This window comes from Lethenteron reissneri, chromosome 62 (genome assembly GCF_015708825.2).
Source record: "Lethenteron reissneri isolate LAM-NWPU_2019-01 chromosome 62, ASM1570882v1, whole genome shotgun sequence".
In the NCBI taxonomy this organism is placed as follows: Eukaryota; Metazoa; Chordata; class Hyperoartia; order Petromyzontiformes; family Petromyzontidae; genus Lethenteron; species Lethenteron reissneri.
In genome coordinates, this window is record NC_083840.1 from 1,110,042 (window position 1) to 1,128,165 (window position 18,124).

An 18,124-nucleotide genomic window follows, 5' to 3' on the forward strand; every position below is an offset into this window, starting at 1 on the left:
ACACAGTGCAATAGCAGAGTATTGAGAGCTCATACATATAATATGTGGATGCCATATTCTATGTACGACTGCTACCCCAGAGCTGTAGGGAATTCCAGAATGCCTACATTTCTGCGACAGTTAGAAACATTTAGGCTGGCCTGCCTGCGATCCATCCTGGGTTTAACCAGGCTGCGTTGTGTGAGGAACTCACAAATCCTAGAAAGATCTGGACACTTTTCCATCAGTGAGCTTCCCCGGCAGGTAAGGCTGCGTAAGATGGGTCATGTCGCCCACATGCCCAGCCACTGCATGCCCAAGCAGTTTCTGTTTGACCAGATAGAGGGGGATAAACGGGCGCGGCACGGGCTGGATGTGGAACTGAGTGGACTTGCCGAAGACTGGTCCCAGCGATGTCAAGATATGCCTCTATGGAAGAGGCGCGTGAAGGATGCTACTGGTCAGCTGGAGACAGTCGCAGCAAGTTAGGACTGTAGGAGGTACAGCTGGTGCATTTGCCAGTCATCTCAGTCTTTCAACCCATGGCACCTGGGTCTGTCCTGTGACCGCCTGTCGGCAAGCCTTCGACACTTCACGTGGCCTCAAAGTGCACCTGGCCTGGCACAGTGGCGAATGGCGAGTGTTGTTGTTGCTGTTGTGCGAGCGTTTGGGGAGTGATGGCGTAGTGGCTAGCGTGCTGCGATACCAACCCGGGGCGACCCAAGTTCGATTCACGGCCAATACAAATGACAATTATATAAACCGGTCCTGGGCCTCCCCTAGGTCGACTCAATGAGTGCCTAGTGTGCTGTATAAACATGAGCCACTGGAGAGAGAAAGGCGGCCGGGCGTGGTGTTGGCCAAACACCCACTCGTGTGCCGTGCCGGCCTTCATAGGTTTTACTCGCTAACAGCACTTGCCCCAACAGTCGGTTAAGGCTATACGGAAGATTTTTGTCTTGTCTGTGCGTTGCATCAATGATTGTTAGGATGGCCGTGTCTGTTCGTCCATTTCAACGTTTGATTTGGATTATTTCTTTGTCTGTCTGTGTTCATTTACATGTGTGTGTGTCTGTCGATACAATTGTTTTACGTTGATGTCCGTGTGTCTATGTGTTTGCCTGTCAATTATGTTTTATTTCATTTGTTGATCAATTCTAAAATACCGCGGTACACATAGGACCTTGCCGCGGCGCAGCGGTTGCAAATCACTGCTTTAGAGTACTTTGTTGTTAACTTAAATATTTAGTAATAGGATTTCGTAAGTTTGCACAATGCAATCGTATTCATTGTGGAGGTGCTGTCCATCTTATATACTAAGAACCCCCCCCCCCCCCATCAATTAGCAGATTTTAATTGTAAATGAGAACGCAACATTCCCGTCAAATATCAAAACAAACCTGTAAAACTACGAAAGGTAGATTTTACATTTTTTGCACAAAACGATTGACTGGTGTAAAACTCCTGCAACTTTGCAGACATGTGTTCATTAGCAGCCTGTCATCCTTACAGGGCGCCACAGTGGTGAGATGTTAACTACCTCGCCTGGCATACAGGAAGTCGTGGTTCAATCCCGAACTTTACGCCAATATATTTGGAGTTTGCATGTCTCTCTCTCCCCGTGATCGTGTGGATTTTTTCTCCAGGTCCTCCGGTTTTCCCCTCCACATTTAGAATCAACCTGCGTTTAGAGTATTTGGCTGCTATATATTTCCACTTGATAAGCCACTTCGTTGAGCGATCATTTTTGGCCAGGTCACTTCTGAAAAAAAAGATGTAAAGCTCAGTGGACCTTACCTGGTAAAATAAAATTAAAAGTTTAATTGTGACAGATATATCTCTAGCCTATGCAGCTAACTTCTTAAAAAATACTTCTACTAATGGTCAGCTTTGTTGTTGTTGATAACTATGCACGGTTGCATTGCCAACGGGCTGGGTGGGAGCTTCAGAGTAGATAATAATCTTAGTGCAGTGGTGATTCTTAACCTTTACTGCAGCCTTGCATCCCTTTGGTTCTCAATCATACAAATAATTATGTTAATAAATACATAGGTTTGATGAAACAAAGAAGTTGGACTTGCGTGCCGTGCTTAGTGTTTTCGATTATTTACCTTTTTAAAAAAAATCTGCCCATGTCTCACACCCCCAGAAAGGGCATCTCGCACCCCCAGGGGGTGCGTGCAGGCCATGTTAAGAACCACTGAGTCTTAATTGCATGTACCAAGCCCAACCTCGAATTCCACAAGTGTTGCAGAAATGCAAACGGTGCACATCAGAAGCATTGCTCTGCAGCCACTCTTCCAGTCGTTCAGGTGTTCACTTACCTTCATTCATGTCGTGGTATACGCATACGTGGCACTGGTCGTGTGGGAGGGGTCGACCAAAAAAGAGGATTTAAGAGCGATGCGCCCAGAGTGAGATGTCTTTTAAGCATCTGGCCACGCATCGTTTCTGCCACCACCACCACCGCTGCCACCATCTGACGCTGTAAGTTTTCAATCAATCCACACATACATGCATGCATATGATTTCACTTGCTCAGTTAGGCACGTAACGCAATCGTCCTCCCCACAGACGCTATGAATTGTCATGATTCAGGGGTTGCCATTTGATTCAATAATCTGCTGTCGTCGCTTTGTGAATGTAAAATCCTCTAAGCGGCTGCGCGGTGTTTGATGTGAATAAATTATAACGTGCGTGTGTACGTTGAACTTACTTCGCAGCGTATGTAGACAACCGTGCTGATCTTTTGCCGCGGTGTAGTTGGGAAAGCAACTCTAAACTTGCAATCCAGAGGTGGCCGGTTCGATCTCACGGCGCGGCAATTGAACGTGTCATCTACTTAAACACCCCCTCGCTTCTGTCCACCCAGCAGTGCAAATGTCGCGTGTGATTTGCATAAATTGTGCGTATTCCCACCTTTTTCAAGACGTCTTGTTCAGCGTGGAAGAGTAGGCCAATGTACCTCTCCAGAGGGGGTGATCTCTAGAGCTTCCTCTAGTGAAGCCTTTTTGGCAGCAATGGCGTTTCCAAATAATTACAGGTTTGCCATTTTACCTCTTATACTATGTGTATGTTGAACTTTTTTTGCACCGTACATAGCCCAACCGCGCTAATCGGAAGTGTGATGGAAGGACAATTAAACACAAAAAATCTTGTTAAAGTAATTTTTTTCAAGCTAGATTTAAAAGTGCAGTGTCCCAGTGGCTTATCGATATCGGAAGGAAGAGCATTCCAGACGGCCGCAGAAGCGCATCTGAAAGCGCCGTGATGCGCTGACCGTCGTTGTTCGATGGCCAGCCATAAGCCGCCGCGGGGATGGCCGGAGTTTTCGTGATGATGGTTTATGCTCCTGATGGTAGCGAAATGCGTTGTCGCAGTAGTGGGGCGTTGTTGTTACTGATGCTGTGTGTAATCACTATCGAGTCATTTGCACATGTACTTTTTCAGTATTGGGATGCTTTGGCCAATGTCAGTACATTGTGTTTTAGCTACGCCTGGTATACATGAGGTTGTGCGTTCAATCCCGATCCTGATGCCTGCTGTATATTTGGAGTTTGCATATCCCTCTCCCCGTAGTCGCGCGGATTTTTTCTCCGGGTCCTCCAGTTCCTCCAGTTTTTCCCTCCACATTTAGAATAAACGTGCGTTTAGAGTATTTGGCTGCTATACATTTCCACACGATAAGCCAATTCGTTGAGCTATCATTTGTGGCCAGGTCGCTTCTGAAAAAGAGCTACATAGCTCAGTGGGCCTTTACCTGGTGTAAAATAAAATAAATTGTTTAGTTTTAGAGAGCGAACATGCAAACTACACACACAGAAAGATGTCCCCTGGTCGGGAATTGAATCAAGGTAACGTCCTGCTATGTGGCGCAGATGCTACTACTGCGCCACCCTGCACGCCAGATCATTTATATAGCTAATCGTTTCTCCATTACATTTGTCCATTCGTGCTTTTGTGTCTCTAATCCACTTTTTGAGGTTGGGGGGGGGGGGGTGGAAGCTTATTCTACTGGGTGCTCCAGATGTCGTGTGACCACCGTTTAATTCTCTAAAACGTAATCCTGTCCATAGAGTGTTTTGGGGGGTTAGATCGCGTAAATAAGAATGCGTCGTTAAACCCACCACCACCCAACACAGCCAACTAGTGAAGTTTTCCACATAACAACAATTAAGATTTGTCACAACATTTACAATTCGAGTACGACATTTCGTCGGTAATTGCAACCAGCCTCATCAGGCAACAGCCAGAGTTGTGGAGAAATCCTCCTCCTGTTTCGGTTACTAGAGGGATAAATGCGACGTCGTCACTTGTGAGCCAAACAGGTGCGAGGACCAGAGGGGGACGTTAATTCATATAAATAACAATGGCTATCTAACCAAAAACAACATATATTATGGAAAATATTGTTCGCGAATGGTGACGTGTTAAATTGAAGTAACACTGTATTTTTGTACACGTTCCAAAGGGTATGAACACACAAATTAATAAGCAAAGGAAAAAAAGTTAAAGGTCAAATAATTGGGGGGTAAGGGGGGGGGGGTCACAAGACATCTGAACCACCCTGTACTGTTGCTGTACATAGACTTAGTGAGTGCTTATTTCCTTATCTTCTATGTTTACCAATGCTTTCGATAATGTCAATTTTTTTGTATTAAAGTTTTTTCGTTCGTGAGAGATTGGATGTCACTACATCATTTCCCGCAAAATCACACTCATTTTCATAAAGGCGTCTAAAACATAAAAACATTCAACTTTCTTGCTTAAAGAATTTTAGTGTGGACGGAGCGCGCGAGGGGAGAGCTATTTGGAGCATTGAGCTGGCTAGGCTAGATAAAATGCTAATTCTCTTTTGTCCTAAGGCTATGAATCACCTTTTTTTATTCATTCCAAAAATTCCAAACTGTTCAGATGAAAACCAGAAAAGTGACAATCCTGAGTGATCATTCGTGCAGTCCAGCCTGTCCTTTGCAACAAAGAAGTATACTTAAAATGGGACAACTACTGTACTTGTACAACATTCATCACATGCACGTACCACTTGGAACACGCGTAATAATAGTAATTTTGTGCTTTTTTGGTATTTTTGTCGCAATTCTCATAGTGCAAGGTTATCATCGTGAAGAAAGGCGCTAACGTTTGACAGGTGTAGTGTGCGGACGTTTCAGACTATGTGGATAATGTTGCTACGTGTCATCACATTTCGATAATTTGTGGGTACATTTTTTGTCGAATTTGGTTAAACTTGCGATGATCTGTGACTCGTTTCGAATGATGTCAGGGAATCCTTAACGTCCACTGAATCATACAGCGCGTAGTATTATCTGGTGAACAACACATGACTAATAATCAATCTGCAATTAGCGTGTACGTATAAAAAGCCACTCGGGCACACGAAGGAAAATCAAACGTCCGAATATTTTTTTCTATGCTTGATAATCTGAGAACCTAGTGAACTGATTTGACCCTCTTTATGTAAGTTCTTAGTTTCACGACGCCGAATGATCACAGTTAATGGTAATGACATGACATCTGCTGGTTAGAAAAGGGAAGCACGGCTACAGGCACCGCTAAAACAACATCCAATCTGAAAGGGAGAGGTACCTGGGGGAAAAGTAATGGGCGGGGTTGGCCGAGATGCTCCGGGAACCTTCTCGAAGGTTCCATGATAGGGCGTGGCCAGAGGCGGAGCCGAGCCGCGTCTGGGGAGATATAAGCGGGGACGGAGGAGAACTCGGGGTTCGTGTGTGGAGTCTTGGGTCCGGACTGCGTCTCTGCTCGCCGTCATCTCTCTTTGTCGTCCGGCCACGTGGAAGATCTCCTGTGGCTTCCATCACCCTCCCCGGCACGCCACCAGCCAGCGGCGTGGCCGAGTGCAGACGGTGGAACCACGCCGAGTGATCGGCTGTGTGTGTGTGTAGCCTGTAGAGACGCTAGCACCCAGTGTTGTACTCAGAGTGAGAGATAAGGTTGGCCTGTGTTGTGCCCGTGTAAGACTAAAAGAAGAAGTCCCCTCTACACGACGTGTCACGGAAGTCGCTCATTACAAATGTATAGGCGTGCCTCGCAACATGCCCTGTGGCATGTGATCGGTCCTATATCTCTTTTGCCGTGATTGTAAAAATAGGTTGGCTTAAAAATAACACACGCACATACTTGATGTTAGGGGCCGTCCATAAATGAGGTCACGCACCTGGGGGGGGGGGGGATCAGACATTTGTGACGATGTGTGACGACGGGGGTGGGGTGAGAAATGTGAAGTCACATCACAATGCGCAACTTTAAAAAAATATAGACAATACGTTCTACTTAATTAAATAGACTTTTTAATTAATGTTTTCTCCTACAACATCAGAGTGCAACGCCACATTAAATACGCACTACAATGACAATAGTTTAAAGCGATTTGAAGCGTGTTTTATTGTGGGGGGGGGGGGGCAGAGCTTTGTGAGGTCATATTTGAGGGGGGGGGGGTCTGACTTTTTGTGATGTCGTGTGACGAAGTGGGGGGGGGGGGGGTCACTTCCGTGAGACCGAGGCTGCTTGAAATGGCTGGACAGCTTCACAAACTAGAGGACGCGGGTGGGCCATTGTGATGGCAATGTTTTTTTTCTTTCAAAATTGACCTCCTTTCAGAGAGCATTTGTGTCTCTTAGCAATAGCGACCTGATACACTGCATCAGCCTCCGCACCTCCGATTAGCTCGGTTGGCTACCTGCGTTGCGAAAGAAGTTCAACATACACCCATACACACGACACAGAACACCACATTGCTCAATAACCCCCCCCCCCCCCCCGTATCAGCTCGTTCAGACCTGAATATGGAATCACGTTTATCATTTGTTCAGAAACATACCTCAGAATAAAATATAAATTCCACCAAAATGTTCGAATCTTAACTACCGTAATCATTCTTAAATCAAACAAATAACTGCATGTAGAAATAACGAACAAACAAAAATGACACTTGTTTGTGTGTCTAACTATATTAACAACCAGAGGGCAGTCTGTCTAATCTTCCCCATCGGTTCAGCCCCCTTCACTCACCTCTTCTCCCCTTACCGGCTTCTCCGCCACGGGCGCTACCCTCCTCTGTTGGCCACTCTCAACACTCTAACCAGACACCTGCCACTACTTACCATCTGACAATTTCACCAGATGCCTCACCACTCACCCCACACCGCTGCCAGTCACCCAGCCACCAGACACTCACCTGTGACATCTGACCCTCACCCAGATACCACTCACCAATGCCCACGACGTCACTCACCAGTCATCCACCTGGCCCCTGACCAAACACATCTGATACCTCACCACCCGGTAGACACTCACCAGACACTACGCTGCTGACACTGGACACACCACTCTCCTGAGACTCAGCAGACAGCATTCGCCACTCGCTGACACACTTATATATAAAAAAACGCACCTGGCTCTCCGTAGCAATTTCAGCAACACGTAGCAGAGTGCACAATTACGCGTGCGATTCATCACAGGTAAGCTCACACCGGTTACATTAGCAAGGCGTTTAGTAGTCGATGTGTCAGAAAATAGCAGTGTAATAGCTATTGTCATAGCTATAACCAGACACACACCCATCTCACCCTCCACACAGTGCCGGATGTAGTCTCCAGGGAAAACCTCGCACCCAATTTAAACCATAACATTACTCTCCAAAACACCGGGTGTGCTGAAGCGGTCACACATTTGGCACTCTTGAGTCACGTGTCACTGTTATTCATTGGCCTGGTCGCGTGGTGGAGGGTGTACACGTTTACACGACCTGACCCAGAGGTCGGCAACCTTTAAAAGGAGAAGAGCAATTTTTTTTTTGTCCTTGACTCAAATATTTCTAGAGTCGCATCACATGCAGAGCTACTTGTACATAAACACAGCAGCGATACATCCAGGCGTGCAACTATGGGGGGGCGGTATGCAGTAGCATTATGCTACACATAGGGGGCCCAGTCGGCCACAAGGAGGCCCCGAATTAACAGATAAACAAGTAACAGTTGTTTAAAAAAAAAATTTAATCCAACAATTAACCATAAATGCCAAAAATGTTGACAAAGAAAAAAAAGATTTCATAAAAATACACACAGCGTAAAATATAGTAGCGCTACTGCCGGTGTTGATGACTGAACATCACCAGCATTTTTTGCTAACATGCGCATGAAAGTGCATGTCAGTTATCGTCACCGTGAGACTCTCTTAGGTCTAAACTCAATATACGGTGCAACAAAAATAATATATATAGTTATAGACTACATATTGTATATGGGTTAAAAACCATCCATAGCTATTTCAGTAAAAGCGAGTCGGGACAAAGGAGGGGGGCCCAAAGTCGAATCTTGCATAGCCCACCCGTTGAAATATGCAGTTGGGCCCCTGTATAAAGCAGATGACAAATACATTCTGACTTAAACGAAAGAGGTGCTGGAATAAACTGCGTCTATTTAGTCCCCCCCCCCCCCTTAGTTATTCTTTAACAACACAGTTTGCACATATTGTCGTCACCAAGACAGGAACATTGCGTCTATGGGAAAGTAGGGTCCTATTTAAGACGTGGTTTCAGGGATCGTGTTGTGTCGTAAAAGTGGGGAACGCCCGTGCTACACTTCAGAGTGTAAGGAACCGAATGAAGTGATTTCCGTTTTTTGTATCGGCTTCCCACAAGGGGGAGGCCAAAAGAGCCGCATGCGGCTCCGGAGCCGCAGGTTGCCGACCCCTGACCTCTAATCTGGGCATTTCCGGCACTGTTTTATCCTGGCTCCATTAATGTCTCCCTTCATGCTCATCCTCGGTCTCCTTCAATCACTTCTGCACCCCTCCTTCACCCGTCACAACAAGTGTTCCCCAAGGCTCTGTCCTGGGCCCCCTTTTCTTCTATCTCTACATCTCCCCTCTCGAAACACTCCTCCTTTTACTTCTCCCACCACTTCTTCACCGACGACATCCAAGTATTCTTCTCTTTCTCCACTTTCTCTCCGGACCTCTCTTCCCGCATTTCAGCCTGCCTAACTGCCCTTCAGTCTTGGATGTCGCTTCACTTACTTGCCATAAACCCCTCGAAAACTCAGGTTCTCTTTTTCCTCTGTACCCACCATCACCTTCCCACCCTTCTCACTCACCCCTGTCCCCTCTGCCCACAACCTTGGTGTCCTCTTTGAGTCGTCCCTTTCCCTCGGCTCTCACGTCTCTGCCATCACCCGCACTCGTCGTTTCCACCTTGTCAGCATTCGCAAAATACGCCCTCTCGTCATTCAGTCCACTGCCAAACTACTAATACATTCACTCATCTTCCTTCGGTTAGACTATTGTAACTCTTTCCTACTCGGTCTCCCAGCATATGGATGAATTCCACTACAACAGATCCAAAATGCGTCTCTACGTTTCATTTACAAACTACCACACTGCTCCCACACCTCCACCCTTATAGAAATGCACTTGCTTCCCATCTTCTACCGGTGTCTATTCAAGCTCCTTATGCTGGTATTTAAATCTCTTCATGGCCTTATCCCACCTTACCTCACTTCCCTCATCTCGTTTTATGTCCCCTCCCGCCCCCTCCGCTCTCAATCTCTCCCACTCTTCACCATTCCCCCCTCTCCTTGTGCACAATCACCGTTTCTGCTCCTTTTCCCTACTTGCCCCTTTGTCCTGGAACAAACTTCCCCTCCACATTAAGCAAGCACCCTCCCTCTCTAGTTTCTGTTCCTCTGTCAAGACCACCACCTCTTCTCTCTGGCCCATCCTTCCCTCCATCCCTAGGCACCCCCGTAATTCTGGTACCCACTAACCGCCCTCCCTATACTTCATCCCTATTTAACACATAACTTTTATTTACTCTAATTGTACCACTCATAATCCTTGTAAAGTGCCTTAGATAAAAGCGCCAAATAAAATAAGATAACCCAAAATACTCAATTATGAATCCTATTATTTTAACTGCTATTTGATCCTGGGAATGTTACTGTTAAATTGTTTCATATTTAAACGTTGTAAACAAAGGATGTTATTTAAAGCCAAAGAGTCTCGTATTAAGATATTAATTGTCATCAATTAATCTAGTACATCTGTTTAGCAGGGTTTGCTATGCACGGTTCGAAACATACATATGTAATGAGCGACTTCCGCGACACGTCGTGTAGAGGGTACTCTTCTTTTTTCCATGTACGGGCACAGCACAGGCCAACGGCATCGGCTTCCTCTCCAAGTACACACTTAGCTATTACATTCTACAAACTACACACATGGTTGATCACACGGCGGGTTCCGCCCGTCCGCTCCCGGTCTCGCCGCTGGCTGACGGCGTGCCGGGGAGGGCGGTGGAGCTCCGCAGGAGATCCGCCACGTGGCCGAACGATGGAGAGAGATGACGGCGAGCAGTGACGCAGTCCGGACCCAAGACTCCCCACACCGACCCCGAGTCCTCCTCCGCCTCCGCTTATATTGCCGCAGGCGCGGCTAGGCCCCGACTCCGGTCACGCCCTCTCGTGGAACTTTCTAGCCGGTCCTCAGAGTTTCTCGGCCGGCTCCACTCTTTACCTTTGTCCCAGATACCTCTCCCTTCGGGGATTGGATAATGTTTATAGTGATGCATGTACCCGTGCTTCCCTTTTCCAACCAGTAGATGTCAATATCTCATTACACATACATAAAACGCATTTTCTTGTTCACCTACCTGTAAACCAATGAATCACAGACTTGTACCAGCATGCCCAATGTGTGACTACCACATTTTTGTCCTTTAAAAGATCGACAATAATGGAAGGTCAAAACGTTGCCAAGCGATATGGCCAGGACTATGCTACACACTTCAAAGCGCGGGAGTATTTGGACACGTACTACAATACAACACCGGAGGATTCCCCCAAGAGAGACTTCTTCCCCGAGCTCCTGCAGTTCCTGCATTCAACCTTCAACAATGGTGAAGTATTCAAAAGCCTGTATTCTGAGTCATGGCCCGGCTCAGGCTTGGCTCTGGCTCAAGTGAGCCAAGCTCAAAAAGACATGCTTAGCCCTTTCCCGTTCCAAGACGTCTGCAAGTTGCAGGGTGTGGGTCGTCCATTTCACCCGCTGAATCTCGGAACATGCGAGCAGTTCAGCATTAATTGTATTTAGAGAGGCATAGTAGCGCCGTAGTTGTTAAAGACGTTGTACTCAGCAAAGATAACCATAGCGACATGACCGCCATACTCTATGGCAGCTGGTACCAAACTGTGCCACACGCCTTGTGGGAGCGTCGATACCAATAAAGTTGTTTTATATAAATCTTTCTTCCGGTTCCATTCGTGTATGTGATAGGGATAAAATCGAAGGAAAAAATAATGGACCTGTACGTCATCCGAATTGGAAAGGGTTACCCTCAGCTAGTTCTGAGCATGCGCACAGCCATTCTCAGGATTCCCATTAACGGTGTCTGAGCCAAGCCATGGCTGCGTTGCTCAAATTTCACAACAATTAGCTTTATATCATACATGTCGAAGGTTATACTGAAAATTACTGAATCAAGAATTGAAAGCAAAGCAGATGGGTACATTGCAAAGGGCCAATTTGTTTTTTTGAAAGGGATACGTCTCAAGATAAGCAATTTCAAGAATGAGAACAATCTCTGTAAGGAGCTTGGCATTTACCACAAGTTTACATTTGTTTAATTGATATTGAAAGAGCATTCCATTGAATATCTTGCCTGCCATACTCTAACGATCAGAGTTGACTGGAAAGATAAATGCCTGATTGTATATTTGTACATGGGTCAAATAGCAACAGTACAGATATCTAAAGATTTGAGGATACAATAATTGGATTAGCATTGCGACATGGGTGCACATTATCCCCAACACTTTTCAACAATCATGTCGAGATGATGATATCAGCTTGGGAAAACGTAATGGAAGGAATGATCGTATGACAGTAAGATGAATCATATTTTCATATGACAAGGCTGGCAAATACAGGAGAGTTACAAGTGTCAGTTGCGATGCTAAACGAGGCAGCCATCGAACAAAGACGGTCACTGCATCGCACCTTTTCAGATGCGCTTTTGGACCCGTCTGGAATGCTCTTCCTTCTGATATTAGGAAGCCCTGGAGCTATGCACTTTTAAATCTAGATTGAAAACTAATTTATTTAGAACTGCTTTTTGTGTTTTAGTTTGTTGTCCTTCCCCCGCACCTGAATTAACCCAGTTGGCTATGTACGGTACGAAACAGGTTCAACATACATATGAAATGACGACTTGACACACTTCTCTTGAGATGGCACTTTATTGAAGACACGTTCACTTGACATCAGGCTGAGACCCCACTGCAACAGCCCCGAGTCTCCCACGCATCTCCCTTATATATCAACACGAGGCCACGCCCCCCTTCTCGATCATTCCGGTAGCCACCAGTCACAACTGGTACCCCTGTCATTACCTCCCGTGGCCACTAGTCCCCTCAGATCGCATGCAGGCTCTATTGTCATTACACATACAATTAACTCCAATTGTAACATTTTATCTGGTGGCGCATCTTTATTTAGCTGTTTAAAATTTATCTAATTTTTATTGTTGTTATTATCGAGTCTTCAAAATGACGTTTCCACCATTTTCATCATTTCCGTTGTTTTGCCAGGCGAGATCAGAGGTCAGCGCCTCCTGGACGTTGGATCGGGCCCCACCATTCACCAGGTGCTGAGCGCGTCCGAGTGGTTCCCCGAGATCTACCTCTCCGACTATGCGCAGAGCAACCGGGAAGAGCTGCAGAGCTGGCTCTGTCGCTCCCCCGACGCCTTTGACTGGACGAAGACGATAGAGTTTGTGTGCCGGCTCGAAGGACACAGGTACTGCTGTTCGCTATGCGTGCTCCATGGCGGTTTCTGTGTTGTATGCCCGGATCTTCTCTATTAGCTGCCTGCTAGTAAAATGCTGACCAAAACAATTACATAAAATCCTTGAGAGGTGCAGTGTTTTGTAATAGCCTATTGAAGATATGTCACTCTCTGGAGCGAGCCAACAGATAATAATGTATAGCCCCAAATATCTCAGTGCCATGCCAGATAGAAGGCCAACATTACAACACCATCTTAACATTACAACACCATCTTATTTACACCTTCAATCAGTTTGCACCTCCGATTAGCATGGTTGGCTACGTATGGCGCAAAAGATATTCATACATATGTAGACCAAAAACAGACCACCTACCTCACATGATACACGTGCAGACGGACAGTCCGTAAGTGTGTCAAGGCCTCTGATTGGTGCAGGGAGGCCTCAAAGAGGATTGGCTAAGGACAAGTAATTGAAATGATTGTGAGAGAAATTCAAACATAAAAGGCAGGAAATAAGGGTTGACTGTTGGGGAAACGGTTGACACCCATTGGATGAGGACGGGGATTGGCTGAGGGAAATGGGGGTGAGCGAACCTTCCAGAAAGGGCGTTCGATGGATATAAAAGGGGATAGCACAAGGGGAAGGACGGTTGGAGAGAAGACGAAGTTCGTGCATCAAGAACCGAAGTCTGGGCCTAAAAAAAGTGTTGGTGTCCATAATAAAGGCTCTTAATAAAGTAAGAACATGTGTGGGCGTCATTACACATATGTAGAAGAGTTGGCGACGACTCACTCAGAAACGGAGGTAAGGTTAAGGGCTTTCGCCGTTTATTAAGGGCTACACAACACACGGGGGGGGGGGGGGGGACCACTTCCCAGGGGTTAGGGATCCCGGGCTAGGTCCCACTCGGTCCCGACACAACCGGCTGCCCTGTGCCTGTGGGATCAGCCAACATGGCCGACCGAGTAGCACAGCCACGTCCAGCCCTGATGCTGTACTATCCCCTATTCCTCCCCTCTTGCCCCTGGCTCCCCCCGTTCCACCCTACTTCGACCCTACTCTCCAGCTACGACCCCGCTTACGTCACGGGGTCCCCCCTTTATCCTCGAGGAGCTGTGTCGTCATGTGCGCTGTCCAGTGCACATGACCCCACGTCCCGTGACGCCATCACAGCGCACATGACGCCACTACTCTCTTCTACTCCTCTACACATACATCAAGAAAGTTAGCCAAAAAAGGGAAAATAGGATTAGACCGCATGTGCAAATCCGATGGTATGAGCCGGGGAGCGGATGTGCTAACATTTCAGACAGCTATACCTGGAGATCCCGCTAAATAATGAAACGCATATAATCACAAAAACATGAAATCTACACCAATGTACCGAAATCCCTCGCCAACCGCGGGGGTAGGCAAATCCGCGGTTGGTAAAGTACAGGTGCTTATGGAAAATAGGGGGTTAGGGGAACCACAGCCGCAATCAGACTCGTCATAGCTTAACTAAGTTGCCTGTTTATTCAATAAACACGAACAAAATACAGTAAATTACACGATAACATAATACCACATAAATAAACATGACATTAACTCTACATACCTTTAATATGGAGGGTAGAAGTCCATTATTTCTCCAGCTAAAAAAAACTACCAATTTAACCGGTATTGGCCAAACATCCCAACAGTAAAAAAAATACCTGCAGGTTACACATCGTCCCCTACCCTAAAAACTGAAACATTCCTGAGACTGAGCTTGTCTTGGGTAATTAAGTGGAAATAATTATTATTTGTATTACAACAGAGGTGCAGGGTCTGCAGTTATTTGTATTTAGTAGCAGGTAAAGACATCTCGTTGTCCCTCCTGATGAAATACAAATGTATGCATGTAGCCAACCATGGCACGTAGCCAGCCATCCTAATCGGAGGTACGGGGGAAGAACAACAAACTAAACACAAAAAACAGTGAAAAAACAAGTTTTCATGTTGCTTCAATTAATATATTTTATTAAATCGCCGCTCACAACTCCAAAAACCATGCCGGCTTTAACACGACGATGGTGGTGTCTGCCTGCAGAAAAACGGTAGAGGAGAAATCGGTGCACGTGCGCAAGGCGGTGCGCGCCGTGCTGCCCTGTGACGTCAACCAGGAAGACCCACTGCTCGGGTGAGTTCCTGTACACATCTCAACGCGTGCAGATCAGTGTGGCAATGGTGAGTCATCCTGAAAAAAAAATCAATACATCAGGTAAACTTTATTTGGCATTCGAGAGGCCCAAGTAGACCAAGTGTTCAAATACCCCATCAGTGGGAATCCTTCGGTCAACAATTGTTGGCAACTCAATCCGACCCTCTACCTAATGCAAACTTGACCGCAAGTAATCGTCCATTCACACAATATTAATGGCCTCAACCACTGAAATGCCAACACATTCCCACGAACCTCAACAAACCGGCTCAACGCACGTGCTCCCTTCTTTCAGGAAACTCCTCTCACCTCGCTATAAGCAAATCATCTTTACGGGTCATAGGTCAGCCAAATACATTACTCAGCCCTCACCTCTAACCTCAGGGGAGTCTGTAAACTCCTGCATATCCGCAGAGCCCTTTGGTCCATATTTTACTCCAAAGTCGCTCCCTCAATGGTATCACACAATCCTTCAGCCCCTGTATCCGTTCACTCAGTATCAGCTTTTTTTTTTAGTTGCAGTTGTGAATAATTGCCATATCTGACATTAGTACATCTATTTAACACGTAGGCTTTCGCGACCCATATTATTCATAATAAACTTTTTTGGGTTAGATCGCGTTATTTATAAATATGTAGTAACCCTCCACCACCCGACAAGGCCAAACAGTAAAACAATGTGTCACGTTTACAAAAGACAAATAGTTCACTACTTTAGCCCACCGGTTTGTTGAGTGATTCAACATAATTTTCAAATTTTGAGTACGACGTTTCGCTGGTAATTACATCCAGCATCATCGGGCAATTTGTCAGAATGGTGAAGTCCTCCACTTGCTCCCGGTCTTAAATAGAGCAGCAGGGTGACGTTATCATTTAACCCAATCTGGTGCAGTGATTTGAGGCAGAGAGGGGGAGGGTATTGTAATTATTTTATAGATTGGTAATTATTGAATTGTTATTAATTAGTATGTGTTTCTCCTGTAAGGAATTGTAATACATATTTTATATAATAATAATACGCTTCCAGGCTGCACTAAGCCTGTAGCTTCGGCACTTTACTAACTAATGAACTAGTGTAGCCAAAGATGATCGTGCTCAAGATGGTTTGGTAACAATAAACTACGCCCTCACTGTCCAAGACGGAAGAAAATAGCTCCGCCCCATAGTCCATGACGACCAAACGTAACTCTTTGGTTCTTTCGGTAAAGTCACGTATAAAGATAAAATAAAGCTCCAAATTAAGACCAAACGTAAGTTGTCCCCATAGGAAAACTAAAGCAAACTCCATTCACATTTGTGGGAGTAGACGTGGCTCAAGGCACCCTCGAGGCACCGCCTGTTCATTATTGTTCCACTCCACCATTGTCTAATTACTGAGACGTTCCGCTTTTCCTGTCCACACGATAATGTCTCCGTAGGTCCTGGAGCCAAGGCCCCTTTGACTGCATCATCTCCACGCTGTGCTTTGAGGCAGCGTGCAGATCGATAGGCGATTTCACGGCAGCACTGGGCCACGTTTGCCGCCTCTTGCGGCCCGGGGGATGGTTCATTCTTGCCACGGAGCTGGGCGAGACGTTCTACCACATGGGCTCCGAGATCTTCCATGTGCTGAGCTTGGATGAGACGGTTATCCGGCAAGTTGTAGGCGATGCTGGCCTCATCATACAGCAGTTGGAATTGCATCTTGCGCCTAAGCCATCTCCCGATGATGTCAACGACCACCAGGCCCTGCTCTTCCTGAGAGCCCAGAAGAAGATGTGAGATTCCCGTGCCGGAGTCTATGGTTATGTTGGTTTCTTTCACACACACTTGTAATCTAGACCAGTGGGCCCCACCATTTTCGACCTACAGATCAGTATTTACCCTTGAACAAGATTCACAGACCACCGGTAAAATTTGGCAAAATTAAATGTACCCTTAAAGTGGCATGAGATTTTTTGATTGAAGAGCCATAAAAAATATGAACTGGATTTTAATATAGTTGTACTTATTATATATTAAAGGCTTGTGCAATGGGCGTTAAACAATATGGTGCTTTGTAAAAGAAAATGTATTTCTGCAATAGTTCTGCAGACCACTTCCCACTGCCTTGCAGATGACCAGTGGTCCATAGATAGCACGTTGGGAACCATTGATCTATAGTAGTGGCTCTTAACCTGGGGTGCACGCACCTCTGGGCGTGCGAGACATGGCCAAATTTGTTTAGAAGGCAAATGATCGAAACACAAATGAAGCATGAGCACGTAAATGCAACGTACCTTGTTTCATCAAACCCTATGTATGTATTAACATTATAAAAAAAATTACGATTAAGAACCAAAGTGGTGCAAGGCTGCAGCAAAGGTTAAGAATCCACTGGTCTTATAGAGTATCCACTTACAGGCGAGTTATGTGCATGAAGCTTTGGTACAGGTTTCTCGAACCTTAGTTGGGAATAATATGATTTTGTATGCATGTTTGTTTTTCTCAGGGTTTATCTCAGCAATCTCGTTTTGACGCCGCTAATATCCATCATTTTATTGATTGCTGTTATAGATGTGAATTATATTCCTATTAAAATGATATTGATTTTGAAATTGTGTATCAATAAAATTATTATCAATTACTTTTGTGTGTGTGGGTAAACTCCTCTCCTTATTGATTTGAAGCTTTCGTGACTGCAGGAATCCATACTCTTTGGTTCGTTCAGTAAAGTCACGTAGATAGAAAATGTATTAAAATTAATTAATTAACATTTATTTTCCATGTACGTGACTTTACCGAAAGAACCAAAGAGTATCCTCTCCTTATATATGACAATTCACTAATATCTCCATAAACTCTATTGGCTGTTGTTTACTCCCAATATAACATTCGTATTCTCTAAGGCCTGTTCCATCGAGATCAATAATCCCAAGCACTATTATTAATTATGGATTCCTCACAAAGTATGTAGATTATGTATTATGTTGAACTTCTTTTGGACCAAACTTAGCCAATCCATAATAATCGGAGGTGCGGGGGAAGGACAACAAACTAAACATTAAAAGACGCTCTAAAGAAGATGAGTTTTCAATCTGGATTTAAAAGTGCATAGTTCCAGTGGCTTCCTAATATCTGGAGGAGCATTCCAGACGGCTGCAGAAGCGCATCTAAACACA

At 45.5% G+C, this 18,124-nt stretch overlaps 1 protein-coding gene across 1 annotated transcript; it reads left to right on the plus strand.

Moving 5' to 3' along the window:
- The first annotated feature begins 2,335 nt into the window (after positions 1-2,335).
- On the plus strand, positions 2,336-17,576 carry LOC133358604 (nicotinamide N-methyltransferase-like). Its single transcript, XM_061576985.1, has 5 exons — positions 2,336-2,466; positions 10,740-10,912; positions 12,603-12,810; positions 14,874-14,963; positions 16,403-17,576. The coding sequence occupies exons 1-5, from the start codon at positions 2,399-2,401 to the stop codon at positions 16,743-16,745; spliced, it is 882 nt and encodes a 293-aa protein (XP_061432969.1). The 5' UTR covers positions 2,336-2,398; the 3' UTR covers positions 16,746-17,576.
- The last annotated feature ends 548 nt before the right edge of the window (positions 17,577-18,124 follow it).